Source organism: Nuphar pumila, chromosome 13, assembly GCF_984573655.1.
Source record: "Nuphar pumila chromosome 13, dmNupPumi1.hap1.1, whole genome shotgun sequence".
Classification (NCBI taxonomy): Eukaryota; Viridiplantae; Streptophyta; class Magnoliopsida; order Nymphaeales; family Nymphaeaceae; genus Nuphar; species Nuphar pumila.
In genome coordinates, this window is record NC_143261.1 from 31,547,859 (window position 1) to 31,567,298 (window position 19,440).

General features: G+C 38.1%; 1 protein-coding gene across 1 annotated transcript in view; it reads left to right on the forward strand.

The window, feature by feature from the left end:
* Positions 1-1,085: 1,085 nt before the first annotated feature.
* The window catches only part of LOC149818245 (secreted RxLR effector protein 161-like), a 48,979-nt gene continuing 30,624 nt past the window's right edge, over positions 1,086-19,440 (forward strand). The window contains exon 1 of the mRNA XM_089986185.1: positions 1,086-1,239. Coding sequence (XP_089842311.1) covers positions 1,086-1,239 — 154 coding nt within the window. The remainder of the gene's footprint in view (positions 1,240-19,440) is intronic.

Below are 19,440 nucleotides of genomic sequence, written 5' to 3' on the forward strand. Positions count from 1 at the left end.
CCTAATTCTCTGAGATTTCTGGACATTGGAATCGGTTAGACAGAAAGAGAAAATCCAAAAAAAAAAAATGAAACAAATCTAAAAATTCCCAAATTTTGGGAAATGACAGCAAATTATGTTAGGAACAACTTTTATGTTGAAAGTTTTTTCATAAAGGTTACAGATTGGATGGACTCGGTGCATTACGTTTTGTCTATACCCTGACGAAAGAAAATCGATATTTTCCCACAGGTCTGAGAAATCCGATTTTTGACAGAGGTCAAAATTACTTGGAAAAACTTCAAAATTTCCAAATCATTAGTAGATATAATTATAAATCCACTGTGATTTTTGAAGAACAATTTGAATCTCCCACGATGGTGGTGCCGGAGGTTTTTGTCTGCTAAAGCAGAAATGGAAAATTCAGAGAGACAGAAAACCCGATTTAGGATTTGATTTTTCTAAAGAAGTTCCGAAATACAAATTGATCCATATTTTTGAAAGGGGATCACAAACATATAGCTGTATCTATCACGAAAAATTCAAGATTTATTTAAGGGAATTTAAACATGAAATGATGACTGAACTACATACCTAAATGAAAAACCTATAAACTAACAAGATATGCATTAATGAACTAATGAAATAAAATAGCAAAACAACCTAAGTATATTATCTAGAGCATGTAACCTTCACTAAAAAAGTGATGAAACAAAAAAAAATGAACATGAGGGGGAGATATGAGATTTATGTTGGCTAGGGGTGAGACGGATCCGATCCATCCATTGGATGGATCCCTTCACCTATGTAGCCCAAACCCAAAACCTTGTGGCTTTACAAGATCATCAATGAATACTTAATCATGTGAATCCGGTTTTTTGGACTGGATTCACGTTGAACTTCATAAAAGCAAGCATGGTAAATGCCTTACCTTGAGAAGGGAAGCTCTTACTCGACCCGGTTGAAGGAGAAGGAGCGGCGGCTAGTGAGGAAGGTGGGAGCAATGGTGGGCTGTTACAAAGGAGACCACCTTGGAGGATGTTGCAGCTGCTGAAAGTGGCTGATGGGCTGGATGAAGTGCTACTTTGTTGGAGTTGTTGAAGGTGATGGTGGCGCTGAAGTTGTTGTCGGGCAAGGGGGAGCTGCAGGTGCTTGAAGATGGTTGGGCATACAAGAAGGTGGTTGGACCGGTGGTGAAGATGGTGCTTCAAAGTGAAGGCCGGCTGAAGCAAGGTGGTGCTGCTGCTGTGGTAGTGGCTGGTACCTGCTGTGGCTGTAGCAGCCAAGGAGAGAAGAAGAAGAGAGAGAGAGAGAGACTATGAGAAGGGGTGCAGCCGTGAGAGAGTCCCCCTTTTTCTTTTCTTTTTTGGTTTTTCTAACTTAGGGCCTAATAAAAATTTCCTAAGTTTCTAATGGAAATCAATATTAGTGAGAGGGAATAAGAGAGGATTCAAGGCCTACTTACATGGGCTGGACAACAGGGAAAAGGAAGGAAGGAAAGGGGAGAAGGAAAGAAAGGGAAGAAAGAAGAAAAAGAAAAGAAAGAAAAAGAAAAAGAAAAGGAAAGAAAGGAAGAAGAAAGGGAAAGAGAAAGTGAAAAAGAAAAAGGAAAGAAAGAAAGAAATGGGGCTGGAGGTTTGGGCAACCAACTTGTGGGTCCCACCTCTCTAAAAAAAATAAAAATAAAAAATAAATAAAAATCAATAAATACAAAAATAAACAAATAAAAAGAAACATCTTTTTTTTTAGTAAAATAGAAATGCAAATGAATGGGCCATCTCAGAGCGGGTCCAAATTTCACTTTTGAAATTCATTTTGATGATTAAAGGGGTAAAATAGTCTTTTTAAAAAATTTCCAGACGAAACGAGCTATTTTTGGCAGTTTTTGAAACGAGCTCGGATTTTGAAGTTCAATACCTCGTTGCGAAGCAAATCCAGTGTAGAATTTGAAAATTTGATTTTGAAAGAAATCCAGATTGTTTTTCTTGAGAAAATATTTCCAAACGAAATGAGCTATTTTTGGCAGTTATTGAAACGAGCTCGGATTTTGAAGTTCAATACCCCGTTGCGAAGCAAATCCAGTGTAGAATTCAAAAATTTGAGTTTGAAATAAATCCAGATTATTTTTCTTGCGAAAATATTTCCAAATTTAGAATTCCGGGGGTAAAATTGTCAATTTTGGAAATCTGAGGTTTGAAATTGATTTTTGAAAGCTTTTAAAACTCGATCTGGATTGAAATTTATAAAACTGGAGTTCTGGACTTCGAAAATGAAATGTGATGAAATGTTATGAAATGCTGAGAAATGAAATGAAATGATGACAAATGACATGAAATGCTATGCAAAATGCTAACCTTGAATGAAGAATTTTGGATGTTAGACCCGATTGACACTTGTACCAGTTCAAAAAGCATAAAAACTGATAAAATTTGCAAAATAGCTCAAGAAATGGTTTTCGGGACTCTACTAGGCTAGAGTGACACTGAAAATTGGGGTTCGAGTTGAATTGAACTAAGATGAGCTAGATTGAGCGGGATTCTAGAGTTTCAGAACTCAAATAAACTAACCAGACATTGACTCAACTGACCTTTCCAGCTAAATTTTCAAGAAAAGCTGTCATTTTTAGAGAAATGGTACGGAAAGGTCACTGGAGTGAAGTGAATTACGAACTTAAGCTGGATTTGAGCTAAAAAAAAGGTCAATAATACTGACATGAACTAAAATTGAAGCTCGAACACTACCTCAATTGGCTGAACTCAACTCAATTTCAGCTGAAAGAGCTGAAATGGACTAAAATGGGCTTCTGGACACTTGGAAATGGTTTTGAACTGAAACTGGAGTGCTTGAACTTCTGGTGAGCTCAAGTTAGACTCTGGGGAGTATGACTGACTCAGAGACAATTGGCTTGGATTTGAGTGAGAAATGAGTTCATTTCTGAAGAAATGATCCCATTTTGGCAGGAATTGTCAGAAATGGAAATGGTCTGTTCATTGTGAGCTCAGATGAGCTTGAAATGATTGATATTCTAAATGTTCTGAAATGACCAATGAGCTTGGTTGACTCCGACTGACTGGGGTCTGGGATGACCTAGGGGTAAAATGGTAATTTTCCTAATGAAAGTTGGTAAAATGGTGATTTTCTGAAACTGACTCGGGGTTTGACTCCTACACTGACCTAACAGGGTTGGCACTGCACGAGGAGGGTTATTTGAGAATGGATGAGGAAAATTTGGGGTGTTTACAGTAGGCAAATTTTGTAAGACTATACAATTTTTGTAAATCTGTCTCGGTTGAAATAAAATTTGAACTTTACTAAACACGCTTGTAAATCATTGTACTGCTTCATCTACGAAAATTAAATCGGAACAAAAAATTGGTTTGTGTTGTATGCGGTGAACTAAGGCTAGTAATGCTGCTCTTCAGTAATTAAAAATACTGCACAACGATAAGAGTTGTATGCTGTTCTGAAATCTTTGTATAACTGACACTCCATGAATGTAAATCGCAGAAATAGATTTCTGCTTCATGTGGTCAATAAAGGCATGTAATGTTCGCCCTTAACAAATGACTAAGTAATTATCGATAAGAAAGGTTTGTTCCTCAAAAATCATTATATTGCTGAACTTACGAGAATGAAAATCGTAATATATTTGGTCGATTTATGTTGCAGACAAGGCAATGTTATGTTCGCCCATAGTGAATGAAAATAGTGCATAGCTAGAAGAGATGCTTGATGCTTAGAAATCGTTCCATTGCTCAATCTTCATGAATTAAAATCGCAAATAGCAAAGCAATCTGAACAATGTCTCATTTTTTGTGATGGGTTTAGTTGGGAGAGTGACGTGGGCCGACCCATTGTCGAGGTGTAAATCCCTAATCTATGCCTAATGCGATTTGTTGGGACGAGGGTGGACGAAGTTATGGATTTATAAAAGACCAAAAAAGATTTCTATTACCAAACCCACACGATACATGCTACCGTGATTTGAACTACTATGTCCAATCGCTTTGATTAGTTTTGTATACAGCTATATGAAATGACATTGTTTAATTTCATTAATGGGGAGTGTATTTTATTTGAGATTTGCTCGTTGTTTTTGAAAACTATCGTATTTATTTGAAAACTGGCGTAGGGTGATAGGACGTTTCATTTATATATGAATGACACATCACACACGTTAAAGATGTGTTCCACTTTGCTTCGTGAATAAGGAACCGACAAACCAAAAATTCCTGCATAAATGACTTGTTCGTGAATCGATCGTATAACCGGCGATTTTCATTCTTAGAGGTTGATCAATACAGTGATTTGCGAGCATCAAAATCTTCTTATCGATGTTGACTTTTAGGGTTTAGTTTTCAGGGTTTAGGGTTTTTGGTTTATGGTTTAGGGGTTTATGGTTTAGGCTTTAGGGTTTTACGGTTTGTGGTTTCGGATTTATGGTTTATGGTTTGGGTTTTAGGGTTTAGTGATTAGGTTTTATGGTTTATGGTTTATGGATTATGGTTTTTGGTTTTTGGTTTTTGGTTTTTGGTTTTTGGTTTTTGGTTTTTGGTTTTTGGTTTTTGGTTTTTGGTTTTTGGTTTTTGGTTTTTGGTTTTTGGTTTTTGGTTTTTGGTTTTTGGTTTATGGTATACTTTATGAATGGCAAACATTAAAAGCCCTTTTCTATAGAAAACTTCGAAAATCACTTATTGTGATGTTCATACCTGTAGGATGAGCGATACCATAATCATGTACATCAAACATCGCTTATCTCTGTGGATTTTTTTTTAAAAGGCGAAGATTATAAGGCTTGCTCAACACATAAATCGCAAATCCGTTTTTGCGATTTTGAGTCACGGTTGGTGAAAAAGACTACGATTTCTGAACAGCAAACGTGTCTTATCGTTGTGTACTATTTCTAATAACGAAAGCAACATTAATGGTTGTTGTTGACCGCATTCATCGCGAATCTCTTTTGGGATTTTCATTCGGGGAGTGTGAGCAATAAAGCAATGTGTAAACATCAAGCATTTCTTATCAATGTTGACTTTTATCATTTTGAACATTACAAGCCTTTGTTGATTGCATACATCGCAATCTAATCTTGCGATTGTCAATCACGCGGGTTGAGCGCACATCTTTTATCAATTAAAAGATTTCATTACTTGTGCATGCTCACCGTATAAATCGCATATTTTCCTTGCGATTTGCATTCAATGACGACGAAGAATATTGTGATTTCTAAACAACAAACGTTTCTTATCGCTGTTGAGTATTATTATTTTAGGGCGAACATTTCCATGTTTTTTGAGAGCATGCATCACTAATTGAGTTTGCGATTTTTAGTCCAGGAGGGAGAGAAATAAAACGATTTATGAACAACAATCATTTTATATCGATGTTTACTTTTTCATTTCCGAACGTCGATTACGGGCCTGTGTTGACCGCATAAATCGCATACGCGTTCTGCGATGTTCATTCAATGATGATAGGAATATTGTAATTTTGGAATAACAAATATTGCTTATCGCTGTTGACTATTATCATTTAAGACGGGCGAACGTGACCAACCATTTTTTAACGCATACATCGCCAACCTCTTTTATTTATTGTTGAGCAATACAGCGATATCTAACGCAATTTTCTTGTCGATATTGATTTTTATCGTTTAGGGTTTAGGTTTGTGGGTTTCAGATATATGGTTTAGGGTTTACGGTTTAATGTTCGCCCTCAATCGATGTTGACTTAATGTTCCATATCACTCTTGTTGACCTAAATCGATGTCTTTGTATTCGTTGGATAGCGATTTGTAGAAGTCCTCATTAGCTGAATTATGATTCAGCTGTTCAGAAGTTTGTGGATCAGTGATTTGTCGCTGATGATTTGTGGTTCGTTTGGTCTTTTAGCATTTATTGCAGATCTCGTTCTCTAATTAAGGGATGGATGAGTGGGAATAAAAAAAGGCAGCAAGTGCTGCTACACTTCTAGGGCTGGTTATTCAAATCATTTGGTTATTCAAATCATTTGTTCCTTTTTCGACGTTAAGAAATGATAAAAGTAAAGAACGATAAGAAATGTTTGACGTTCAGAAATCGCTGTAACTCTCTCCCTCCTGGTCTAAAAATCAAAAAACAAATTTGCGATATATGCTGTCAAAAAAACATGGTAATGTTATCCCTTGAATGATAATAGTCAACATCAATAAGGTACGTTTTTCATTCAGAAATCGCAATTTTCCTCGTCTTTATTGAATGCAAATCGCAAAACACATATGTGATTTATGCGGTCAGCAAAGGAATGTATTCAAATATTTTAATTGCTAAAAGATGTGTGTTGTTCAGAAATCGTGGTATTGCTAAACCTTTATGGTTGAAAATCGCAGAATTAGATTTGGGATGTGTGGTCAACAAAGGGTGTTAATGTTTGGCCGTCTTAAATGATAAAGGTCAAAAGCGGTAAGATATGTTTGCTGCTCAGAAATTGCTCTTTTGCTGAGACACTTTAAATGCAAACCGCAAAATAGGATTGTGATTCATGCGGTCAACAACGGCTTGTAATATTTGGTTGAAATAGGATTGATTACACACAAGTTGGTGGTATCGTGTATAAAATCTACTTGAAATAGATGAATATGAAATTACTCTGGCGTGGTGGGTCCAGCTGTTTGTTGCTGATGATGCATGAAATGCACATCATGTTAGCTAGTTATTCATGCATTGTGTGGTGAGTTTAAGGTTTAAAAGCCATGTTTAGATGTATTTTGATGTCAAGGGGTCGTGGTTTGAATTTCAGAAAAATCAGAGTTAAAATGAGAGAGTTATGGCTATTTTAGTGTTCGAGCACAGATTTCAAGGTAGATCGGATCCATATCCGACACAATTAGGTTGTTTTGGACCTTGGATCAATATTTAGAAAGCCCAAATCCAACCCACACGCATATCCACACCCATTTAGAAAATATTTTCAGAAAACCCCCGCAGAAAGTAGCGCAGGGTAAAATATTTTTATTTAAACCTGTTTCTGAAAAATACCAAAAGTATAAATAGAACATTTCAGCAAACCCTAGACGTATTTGGCTTTGGATTTTTCACCTCCCTTGTGAATCTTGTTCCATCCCTTCTTCCAACCTCCCATCTCACACCATTTTCCCTTGAAGATCAAGTTTTTGCTTGAAACTCAAGCATTGCTTTATCTCCCTTTGCATTTCTTTCATTTCTTTATCTTCCTTGCTGGTATTAACATTGATTTGTTGTGTTGTTACAGATGTAGCAGAGGTGGAAAGCACTTTTCTTGCGTGAAAGTGCGAGACACTCCAACAAGAAGAACCGGCTCTACCTCCATCCGGTTTTCTAAGCCCTCCGATCGCGAATCGGCTCCTTTGCCATCCTCGGTGGATTTCCAACGTGGTGCAGCTGCAAAACCCACTCTCATGGTGACGTTCCATCATCATTGAACAATACGGGACGTGAATCCAAAGGCATCTTCCGCTCTCTCTTTCCCCACAATCGTCGGATCGTCCTGGAGGTAGGTCTTTTTCTTCCCATTCTTCTAGTTAAAACCCAACGTATGTGCATGTGTATTGTTCCATTTTTTTTTATGTGTGCTGTGTGTTTTGGGTATTTTCAACCTTAGTTTAGCATTTGTGCAGAAACCAGCACGTTAGATTTAGTTTGCTTTGCATTTTGAATTGGTCGAGTCCTTATTTTCAATATTGTAGTACCAAAACGTGAAAATCGGATAGATCTTGTTCTAGCCGATTTTAATTTTGCTTTATCCTTCAGTTTTCGGTATTAATTTAGCAGAGAAAAAAAAAGTGTTTTACAGTCAATATTCAGTCTAGGTTGTCGTTGGATTTATTTTGGTATCTTGTTCAAGTCAAAACACAAGAATCGACTAGATTCATTCTAGTCAATCTTGGTGTTGCATCGTGTATGTGTGCTGAAATTTTTTTTTGCAGTTAAAACGTGTTAATCAAATTTTGTTTCAGTCATTCACAGCATGAATTAATTAGAAAGTTTCAATTGGGTTAGTTTAAGTGTGTTGTGTGGTTCGTGTAGTTAGAGCTCAATCGGCTAGATCTAGTCTAGCCGATTTTATTGTTTCTTCATTGTCGTATTTCTGTATTTCGTCAGCAATAGTGTTTGTTCAAACAATTATTTTGTTCAAGTAAGTCCAGAAAATTATTGTTGTTCATCTTGGGTCGTTGATCATAGCTTAGGTTGTCGAGTTGGGTCAATTGGTTAGCGTGTGTCATGTCATTGTTAAAACTTTTATGTTCATTTCAATTTAGCATTCGTTTCGTTGTGCTGCAAGTCCAATAGTCTGTGTCCCAGAATGTCATTTGATTTAGTTAGTAGTTAAGTTAATTTTTCAATTTCGTTAGAATTTGTTAAACAAAAATGTTAAGAAAAAGTGTTGATTCCTTATAGTTTAGATAAAGTCAATTTTTTTGTTTAGAGAGTCATCTTCCCCAAGTGGGGGTGTCGGTCAGTGGAGCTCCATTAGAGCTCTAGGCTGCTTTTGGTAGGATTCAATTGAATAGGGCAAGTCCATTAGGGTGTCTAGGTTCAATGCATTAGAAAGTGGTGGTTTTAGACGTTTTTTGAAGTATTTGGTAAGTATTGAATTGTGTGTTGGTGACATTAATTGAATTTAGGAGTTTCTTTTGATTGTTTTAAGTAAGGATTATAGTGTCTAGGTTCAGTGTATGTCATTTTAGGTAGATTAATTCTATATTAGTTTAGTTATTTAATTAGTGTAGAGAGTAAATAAGGGGCAAGGTGGTCTATGCATTGAGAAAACGTTTTTGGATAAAATTAAACTTTCCTTCAAAATTCGTGAGACCTTTTTAGAAAGTTTCAAAGTCTAATCCAGCCAAGGGGGAAGAATTATTTGCTATTACAGTTTTGGAAATATAATTCAAGTTCAAAATTTACTTCCTAAAAAGGCTAAACTCGATTTTTGGGAAAGGAATCCAATTATTCAAACATTTCTTAAAGAAAATTTCCAAAAACGTGGAGAGCCTTTATGTTGGACGGTTTTAGACTCTCAAAGCTTCCTAAGTTGGTTTCTCAAGCAATTAAGGAGAGTAAAGGTTTTACTAAATCCGTTTTTAGTATTTATCATCCTCTTTACTAATTTTCGATATTAACATATATTAAATTTAGGATTAACTATTTTAGTTACTTGTGTTAACCTTAGGTAGTAATTAAGTTCTTATTTAGGAAAGCATTAAGTAGGGTTTATCATTTAGACGTGTATTGTATTTGAATTAATTCGTTATGGCTTTTCAGTTTTAGTTAATTAGAATTAGAATTGTTAAAATTTCCCTTTTAGTTCATGTGTGTGACCGAGTCAACATAGAGAGTCCATAGGGTGAGCCGTGAGCCTAGCTAAGGATAATCTTCATCAAAATCGGTTCACTTAGTTAAGTTTTAGTCTCTAATTAACTTTATTCATTAGTGTTTTTATCTAACTTAGTCACTTCAATTTAGCTCTTTCGGATTACTAATATTCAGTACATGTGATTGTGAAAGTGTGTTCTTAGTTTAACCTTTAGTATAGATTATAGTTTGAGATTGTTTTAATTGTGTTTTTATAGATAGATTAGTTTTAATTGCACCGATAGTTAAGTTACTTTCCATTTGATGTGGTATTTAGCTTAAAACTAGTCGTGAATTGCATATTTTAGTTAAATTTCTGTGTAGTTATTTCATTGCATTCAACATCTGTGTTTTCACAGTCATTTAATAGCATTTAGAACTGTAATTGCATTTAGGTTGCATTCTTAGTGCTAAAGATAGACTTCCAAAGTGAATAGTGAATTGAACTTGAAAACCGATTTTTGCCTTGTCGCACACTCGTCATTTTATGTGCAAAATTTTTGAGTTTTCTAACAATTCTTTTTCTCTTCTCTTTATTGGGGTGTTCACTGTTCGCGGACCAAATTTCAACTCATTCCGAGTTGATTTGGTCTGGTTTTTAAGCGTTTTGTGAAAATAGCTTTTCCGAGTTTTCAAATTTCAGGACCTGAGATATCCAGATTTTTCCTGGTTTTGAAGCGCTTATATCTGGAGTTCTGGATATCAGTTTTCAATTCTGTAAAAACTGTCAGATTCTTGAATCTGTTAGTTACAGAATAGAAGAAATTTCAGGAATTTTAGACTTCGTTTTCCTTGTCAAACAGTCTGTTTACGAAAAGTTGTCAGAAGTCATTTTTGCACTATTTAGGGGTAAGATAGTCATTTCACTAGTTTAGTCATTTTCGAATAATTTACATTGTTTTCTGCATTTTAGTTGCTGCATCTGCATCTATTAGTATAGTTAGACTTAGATTGATTATTTTTAGAATTAATTTGATATTTTATTTGTCATTTTAGTGTTAATTAGGATTTGTCTTTGCTAATTTCTATAAAATTAGGTTTAGTTTAATTTCTAGTTTGATTTACTTGGAGTGGTTACTAACTTTGTATTTTTCTGTGTTTTAGGTTGAAAAACATACTAAAAACTCCAGGGTATTCTTGTCTAATCTTGAAAAGTCGATAATTGGTGAAAAGACAGAAGTGCCCTCGGTGTGCAACAGAAGATTTGAAGTGCTTTTCTATTTAGTTGTAGTGTTAATTTGTATTTGTTATCAGAATTGTAATTGTTGACTTAGAGTTGTGAATTAATAAATTGGATTTCTTTGAAATAATTGAGTAATTCTCGTTCTCTGTGGATTCGGCCCGTGCTTACCACTTTTGTGGAAAGTCGGTTATTTATTTTTGGTTGACGATTTTCCAAGTATTTTATTGAAAAATTATCTTTTAAAAAGAGCATTCATAAAAACTCAACCAAATTTTGGCGCTGTTGCCGGGGAACAGCGAATCTATTCTTTTATTTCTTAGATTTTAATTTATTAATCTGTGATTAGCTAGTTAGTTAATTAATTGTTTTTGTTTTGTAGTTAGTAGGATTAGTAAGTGAATATAGGATTAACATAGTTAGTACATATAGGTTTTGTACTGTTTTTCTAGGATTCACTGAATATTCATTCTGCAAGGAGTGATTAGACAGGTGGGTTTTAGAAAACATAGTTTGTGATTTCCTGTATTTTTCCTTTTGAGTAAATTAGAATAGTTTACTTTGTTATTTTAATTACTTGGTTAGTTAGTTCTGACATAATTAGTTTAGAATATTTGTTTATTAGTTGTCTTTATTTTTGTTATTTACATTATAGTGATTAGTTAGTTTAGATTTAGATTTAGGTCGTGTGCTTACATCTGGTCTTAGTACCAGTGCATGCAGGGGCGAAGAGCTCTAGGAACCCCATTACATCCATTTGTTGACAACCCTGAGAGAATTTTACATTCTCCTCGAGTTTCGACAACAATGGGCGATATGGATCCTCCAGCTCCACCTCCAGTTCCTCCACGCACTCTGAGGGAATACTTCATTCCCACAGACTATGTCCAGGCATTCTGCATTCGGAGACCCGATGTAGGAGCGTCACATTATGAGATTAAGGCCAGCATTATTCAGATACTTCCATCATTTTATGGCCTTAGTCACGAGGATCCCTACATGCACTTAGACGAATTCCTCAAAATCTGTTCTAGTGTCAAGATACAGAATTTCGATAATGATGCATTAAGGTTGACCTTATTTCCGTTTTCATTGAAGGACAAGGCCAAGTATTGGCTAAAGTCCTTAGATTCAGTAGAGATAGGGTCATGGGATCAGTTACAGCAGGAGTTCCTTATGAAGTACTTTCCCATTGGTAGGACGAACCAGTACTGGCGAGCCATCACTAGCTTCTCAGAGCTAGATGGTGAACAGTTTCATGAGACCTAGGAGAGAATGAAGGATCTCCTTAGGAAGTGTCCCCATCATCAGGTGCCAAGATGGCAGCTGGTGCAGAGCTTTTACGATGGATTGTCTGACAGGAATCGTTAGATGATCGACTCTTCATGTGGAGGGATCTTCATGTTGAAGAGCGAGGATGAAACATGGAGGCTATTTGATACATTAGCAGAGAATTCTCTCCACCATGCTTCTAGCTCTCATTCAGATAGAGCCACACCCAGTATTCAGAAGAAAGGTGGTGTCCTCGAGATTGGTCCATCTACTATACTACAGTGCAAGGTAGACATGATTGCTCAGAAGTTGGACCAGCTTCTCTCGGGACCATCTCCGACTCAGCAGGTGTGTACTCTTTGTGCCAGTCCGGCACATGAGATTACTGAGTGCCCTTCGGCAGCTCAATACCCTGAATTTGTTCAAGAACAAGTTCAGGCTGCTCAGGGTTACGCTAGGCCCCAGAACAACCCATTTTCATCTACATGTAATCTAGGTTGGCGTAACCACCCCAATTTTTCATGGAAGAATCCACAGTCTTCCATCAAGATGCCTACATCCTCTCAGCCAGCTCGGCCGCCAGCATTCACTCAAACATTCCAGAGGCCGAGCTATCCTCAAACTTCATCCTCATTTCCTCCTCTGATTCCGCAAGAGTCTGCCCCACAGACATCTTTTGAGGAGAGACTTCTCCAAGCATTCCAAAAGGTGAAAACCTCTAATCAGAATGCTTTCGAGAAGTGTAGCCAGATTTTGAGCTCGCACACGCAGTCCATTGCGAAGCTAGAGTCGCAAATGGGACAGATAGCAGAGGCTATTAGTAGGAGACCTAAGGGTACGTTGCCGAGCCAGGCTGTCATGAACCAGAAGGGCAAGGACCAGATGACTGGAGGCCTGTACCATACTGAGTCACAGCAGCAGGCCAAATCTGTTATGAACTTGAGGAGTAGACGTGAGTACCACATCGAGAGCAGAGAGAGTAGAGAGAGGATCGATGAGCCAGATGTTAGTATTTCATCTTCTTCGGCTCAGCCATTATTATCATCATCACCATCCTCATCACCATCACCATCATCATCATCCTCCACCTCAGTTCATAAGAAGGATAGGAGTGAGCCTGCTCACAAAGAGGAGGAACCCCTGATGTATATCCCCAAACCACCCTATCCCAAAGCATTAGAGTCTCCCAAATTTAGAGGGAAGCAGGTCACGAAGATCCAGGACATGCTTGACATCTTCAAGCATGTGCAGATCAACTTGCCTTTGCTCGATGCCATTCAGCAGGTACCGGCATATGCCAAATTCCTGAAGGAACTATGTACGCAAAAGAGGAAATCTAGAGAGAAAGTTCCTAATAGGGTCCATCTGACTGAGCAGGTGAGTTCAGTGATTCAGCATCAGACACCACCAAAGCTCAAGGACCTTGGAGCCCCTATCATTGCTTGTACCATAGGAAACATTCGGATAGAACGCGCTTTGCTCGATCTTGGAGCAAGCGTGAACATTCTGCCCAGATATTTCTATGATTCTTTTGGGCTAGGAGAGATGAGATCGACTCCGATTACACTTCAGCTGGCAGATCGTTCTGTCAAGGTACCGAGAGGTGTCTTGGAAGATGTGCTAGTTAAGGTGGATGATCTCTAATTCCCTGTCGATTTCATCATCCTCGATATGGAAGGAGTGGATAGCCAGCACCAGACTCCGATCATTTTGGGCAGACCATTCTTGGTGACTGCCAATGCATGTATTAATTGTAGGACCGGAGTCATGGATCTATCATTCGGCAACAGGAAAGTCAAGCTGAACATTTTCAATGCCATGATGGGTCCAGCGGGAGATATGGACTGTTTTCATGTAGATATTGCTCAGGATTTAGTGGAAGAACAACCCGATTTGTACATTACTGAGGATTCATTAGATTTGTACCATATAGAGAAGAATAGTTGTATAGTTAGTGTAGATGTGTCTAGAGTGTCGTCAGAGTTACCTCCTTGGAGAGCTGGCATTGAGCCTCTCCCACCACTTGCGGAGACCCCCGCCAAATCTTCGATCGAGTCTCCTCTGAAACTTGAGTTGAAACCTTTATCGGATTCACTCAAGTATGGATATCTCGGAGGTGATGAGACTCTACCTGTGATCATCTCATCACTGCTCACTGAGGAGCAGGAACAGAAATTGCTGACTATTTTACGAGAGAATAAGGCAGCGATTGGCTGGGGAGTGGCTGATTTAAAGGGGATTGATCCTTCATTCTGCATGCATAGAATTCATTGCGATGAAGAAATCAAGCCAGTGCGGGATATGCAGAGAAGGTTAAATCCCAACATGAAGGAAGTGGTGAAGAATAAGGTTGTGAAGTGGTTAGATGCCAGGATTATTTACCCCATTTCTGATAGCCAGTGGGTCAGTCTGATTCAGGTTGTGCCGAAGAAGTCAGGACTCACTATTGTGGAGAATGAGAAGGGGGAAAGAATTCCGATAAGGACCACCACGGGGTGGTGAGTCTGTATAGATTATAGGAAGTTGAATGTGGCAACTCGGAAGGATCACTTCTCGTTGTCATTCATTAATCAGATTTTAGAAAGACTCGCATGACAGAGCTACTATTGCTTCTTAGATGGATACTCAGGGTATAATCAAGTAGTTGTCCATCCTGACGACCAGAAGAAGACAACATTTACATGTCCTTATGACACCTTCACATTTAGATGTATGTCGTTCGGGCTCTGCAATGTCGCGGCAACCTTTCAGAGGTGCATGTTAGCTATCTTCTTCGATATGATAGATGATGTCATGGAGGTGTTTATGGACGATTTTTCTGTTTATGGCTCTTCTTTTGAGGATTGTCTTCAAAAACTTACTCGAGTACTGAGTAGATGTGCAGAGACAAACCTTGTTCTGAGTTGGGAAAAGAGCCACTTTATGGTCCAGGAGGGGATTGTGCTTGGACACATTGTGTCCAAGAGAGGGATTGAGGTTTACAGAGCGAAGGTGGAATCCATTTATTGTTTGACTCCACCTACCACTGTGAGGCAGATTAGGTCATTTCTAGGGCATGCTGAATTTTATCAGCGGTTCATAAAAGATTTCAGCAAAATCTCTCGACCGCTTTGTACTTTATTGGAGAAGGACCAGCCCTTTGATTTCAGTGAGGAGTGTATGAAGGCCTTTGAGATACTCAAAGAGGCCTTGATTACTGCGCCCATTTTGAGACCTCCGGATTGGATGCTCCTATTTGAGATTATGTGTGATGCTTCTGACTATGTGATGGGGGCTATTTTAGGACAGAAGATTGACAGGAAGCCCTATGTGATTTACTACGCAAGTAGAACTCTGTCTGATGCCCAGATGAATTATACCACAACAGAGAAAGAGCTACTTGTTGTAGTATTCACATTGGACAAGTTTAGGTCATATCTTCTCGGTTCAAAGGTGGTTGTCTATTCTGATCACGCTGCATTGAAGCATCTTTTGAGCAAGAAAGACACCAAACTGAGACTCATTTGTTGGGTTCTGCTACTACAGGAGTTTGATCTCGAGATTCGAGATAAGAAGGGAAGCAAGAATGTAGTAGCAGACCATCTATCTAGACTGATCGTGGAGACCACGCAGGATCAGAGGCCGATCAGTGATTCTTTCCCCGATGAGCAGATCATGTCAGTCAGGACATCACAGTTACCCTGGTTTACTGATATCGTGAACTATCTGGTTTCGAGACAGATCCCTGAGCATTGGACTAAGAATGAGCGTGAGAGATTCCTATCTCAGGTGAGGCACTATTATTGGGATGAACCATAATTGTTCAAATATTGCACAGATCAGATCATCAGGAGATGTGTTCCAGAGGAGGAGTACGAGTCCAATTTGAGTTTTTCTCATTCTTTAGCCTGTGGAGGGCATTTTAGTAGTAGGAAGACAACTGCAAAGGTTTTGCAGTCTGAATTTTATTGGCCCACACTCCACAGAGATGCACATGAGTTTTGTAGGAGATGCATTAGATGTTAGCAGACTGGGAACATGTCCAAGAAGGACATGATGCTCTTGCTTCCGATTTTGATAGTCGAGATTTTTTATGTTTGGGTCATATAGATTTTATGGGCCCATTTCCGCCATCATTCGAAAATTTGTACATTTTAGTGGCGGTTGATTATGTGTCCAAGTGGGTCGAGGTTGTGGCAACCAAGACCAATGATCATAGAGTGGTGCTTAAGTTCATTAAGCATAACATTTTCAGTCGTTTTGGGGTGCCACGTGCGATGATCAGTGATGGTGGCAAGCATTTTAAGAATGTACAGATAGCTTCTTTGCTGAGAAGGTATTCTGTCAATCATAGATTCACCACGCCTTATCATTCGTAGACCAATGGACAGGTAGAGGTTTCGAATAGGAAAATAAAGCGAATTCTAGAGAAGACAGTTCGCCCAGACCGCAAGGATTGGTCCCAGCGCTTAGATGATGCACTTTGGGCATATATGATTGCATTCAAGACTCCCATTGGCATGTCCCCGTATCGCCTTGTATTCAGGAAAGCATGCCATCTTCCTGTCGAGCTGGAACACAGAGCATATTGGGCCGTCAAGAAATTGAATTTTGACCTCACCCAGGCTGGCAAAGCGAGAGCATTGCAGCTCTCAGAATTAGAGGAAGTCAGGAATGATGCATATGAGAATGCCAAGTTATACAAAGCTCGCACTAAAGCATTTCATTATAAGTACATTGTCAGAAAAGTGTTTGAGCCAGAGCAGAAAGTTTGGTTATACAATTCTCGTTTGCATTTATTCCCATGCAAATTGAGATCGAGATGGGAGGGACCGTACATTGTGAAAGAAGTGTTTCCACATGGAGCAGTTACATTATTTGATCCTGAGACCCAGGGTACATTCAAAGTTAATGGGCAAAGACTGAAGCCCTACATTTCAGATTCCTTGCAGAATGGTGAGTGTGAGATAGTGCATCTCACGAAGGCATAAGGATTTGACCAGAGGAATGTATCATATGCACATAGTAGAGTAGTTTTGTTTTTCATTTCAGTATTTTCTTTTATTCTGTATTTCATATGTGCTGACATTTGTTTTTGGTTTATGCAGGTTGAATCTAACATTTAGTGTATGAGAATTAGTTACCAGGTACAGAGCAGAGCTTTTAGAGCATACATTGATTAGATGAGCAGAAAATTATATAATCAGATATGCATAGGATGCTACAAAGTCAAGTCAATTATTAAACTTCAGAAGCCCAGCACAGATCAGGTTGTATCTATCCTTTCTCCCACATCTATTTTATTGTTTTTTAGTGTGCATTTGCATTGCATTCTTATATATTCTGTATGCCACTAGGGACAGTGTCATTCAAGCATAGGGGGGTGGTTTAGATGCACAGTAAAAAAAAAATTTATATGTCTGGTAGCTAAAGTAGGCATTTGAGAACAAGTTTGTAGCATATATGATTGTTTTTGGCATAATCTAACAGTTTAGAAATTTTTAAGCCCCATGTAAAATTTTTTCTCTGAACTAATTCAAATAGAGTAGTTATTTGTGAGAAAATTCAAAGAAAAATAGTATTTGATTGTTAGAAAGTTTTGAATCACTTTAGTATAAGTATGCACAGTAGGTTTTGGGAAGAAATAAGCAATGAAAAGATGTTTTTGAAAAATGAGCTTAAAAGAATAGAGCTACGTTTAGTTGTTGATGTCTTCGTGATTCCTAGTAGTGGAACTCAGACACAAGATGAAGTGTTTGAGTCTCTTAACGAAAAGGATAACGAAGGAGATCATCTTCTGGTCTAGTCGATATATGTGGCCTTTGTAGTTCAAGTAAGTAGAGTCTGAAGGGTGTTTTACACCTGGTGCCCTAAAGCCATCTGGTTTGGTAGCCACCGATTCGAAAGCTTGTTACATGAATTGCATAGAAATCCTAAGAGATAGAGACATTGCACATGATGAAAAGAAGACTATACGTAAACTATCAGAATAGAAGGTCTAGTAACTCGAGCAATTAAGTCTGAGGGATACTCTGTATCTAGTGCTCTAAGGTCGTCTGGCTTGGGAGTCATTGACCCAAAGCTTGCTACACGGGTCACGAAAACTGGATATTTGAAATAGTGCTCAAAAGTGAGAGAATTGAAAAAGAGTGAAAAGTGAATATCAAAAAAAGAAAAAGAATGAGCTATATGAGAAATTTTTCATTGCTTAAGAATATTTATGAATTACTGTACAGAAAACATACAAGTGAGGATAAATGAGTGATAACATGATAATACTTGACTTTCTGAGAAAAATCATAGATAGCTACAATTTTAGAAAAGTGAAGGAAAAAGATTTTTACTGTGGTGGCAGGAGATTTCTGAATTTGTTTTGAGAATGTCCATTACATGAAATATTTGCTCCAACTGATTTCTTAAAGTGCCTAATATTTTTGAAAATTCATTCCTGCATAACATTGATGTTTGTGGGTAGCATCTCTGCAAACCCTCACGAGACCTTACTCGTCCACTGGGGTAACCCAGGGGTTTAAAGGGATTGTTGCATAAGCTAAATGCAACTGTGATTCCTACGAAAGTGAGTTAGTTATTATGCATAGATATCTAGCATTTCTTGTTTCTGTTACATAACATAGTTAGTGGTTTGTTAAGGGACTAACAAACATTCAAGCATGGGGGTATTTGATGATACATGAAATGCACATCATGCTAGCTAGTTATTCATGCATTTTGTGGTGAGTTTAAGGTTTAAAACCCATGTTTAGATGTATTTTGATGTCAAGGGGTCGTGGTTCGAATTTCAGAAAAATCGGAGTTAAAATGAGAGAGTTATGACTATTTTAGTGTTTGGGCACGAATTTCGAGGTAGGCCGGATCCATATCCGACCCAATTAGGCTGTTTTGGACCTTGTATCAATCTTTAGAAAGCCCAAATCCAACCCACATGCATATCCATACCCATTTAGAAAATATTTTCAGAAAACCCCCTCAGAAAGTGGCGCAGGGTAAAATATTTTTATTTAAACCTGTTTCTAAAAAATACCAAAAGTATAAATAGAACATTTCAGCAAACCCTAGACATTTTTGGCTTTGGAGTTTGCTCCCCCCTTGTGAATCTTGTTCCAGCCCTTCTTTCAACCTCCCATCTCACACCATTTGCCCTTGAAGATCAAGTTTTTGCTTGAAACTCAAGCATTGCTTTATCTCCCTTTTCATTTCTTTATCTTCCTTGCTGGTATTAACATTGATTTGTTGTATTTTTGCAGGTGTAGCAGAGGTGGAAAGCACTTTTCTTGCGTGGAAGTGTGAGACACTCCAACAAGAAGAACCGGCTCTACCTCCATCCGGTTTTCTAAGCCCTCCGATCGTGAATCGGCTCCTTTCCCATCCTCGGTGGATTTCCAATGTGGTGCAGTTGCAAAACCCACTCTCATGGTGACGTTCCAGCATCATTGAACAATACGGGACGCGAATCCAAAAGCATCTTTCGCTGTCTCCTTCCCCACAATCGTCGGATCGCCCTGGAGGTAGGTCTTTTTCTTCTCATTCTTCTAGTTAAAACCCAACGTATGTGCATGTGTATTGTTCCAGATTTTTTTTATGTGTGTTGTGTGTTTTGGGTATTTTCAACCTTAGTTTAGCATTTGTGCAGAGACCAGCATG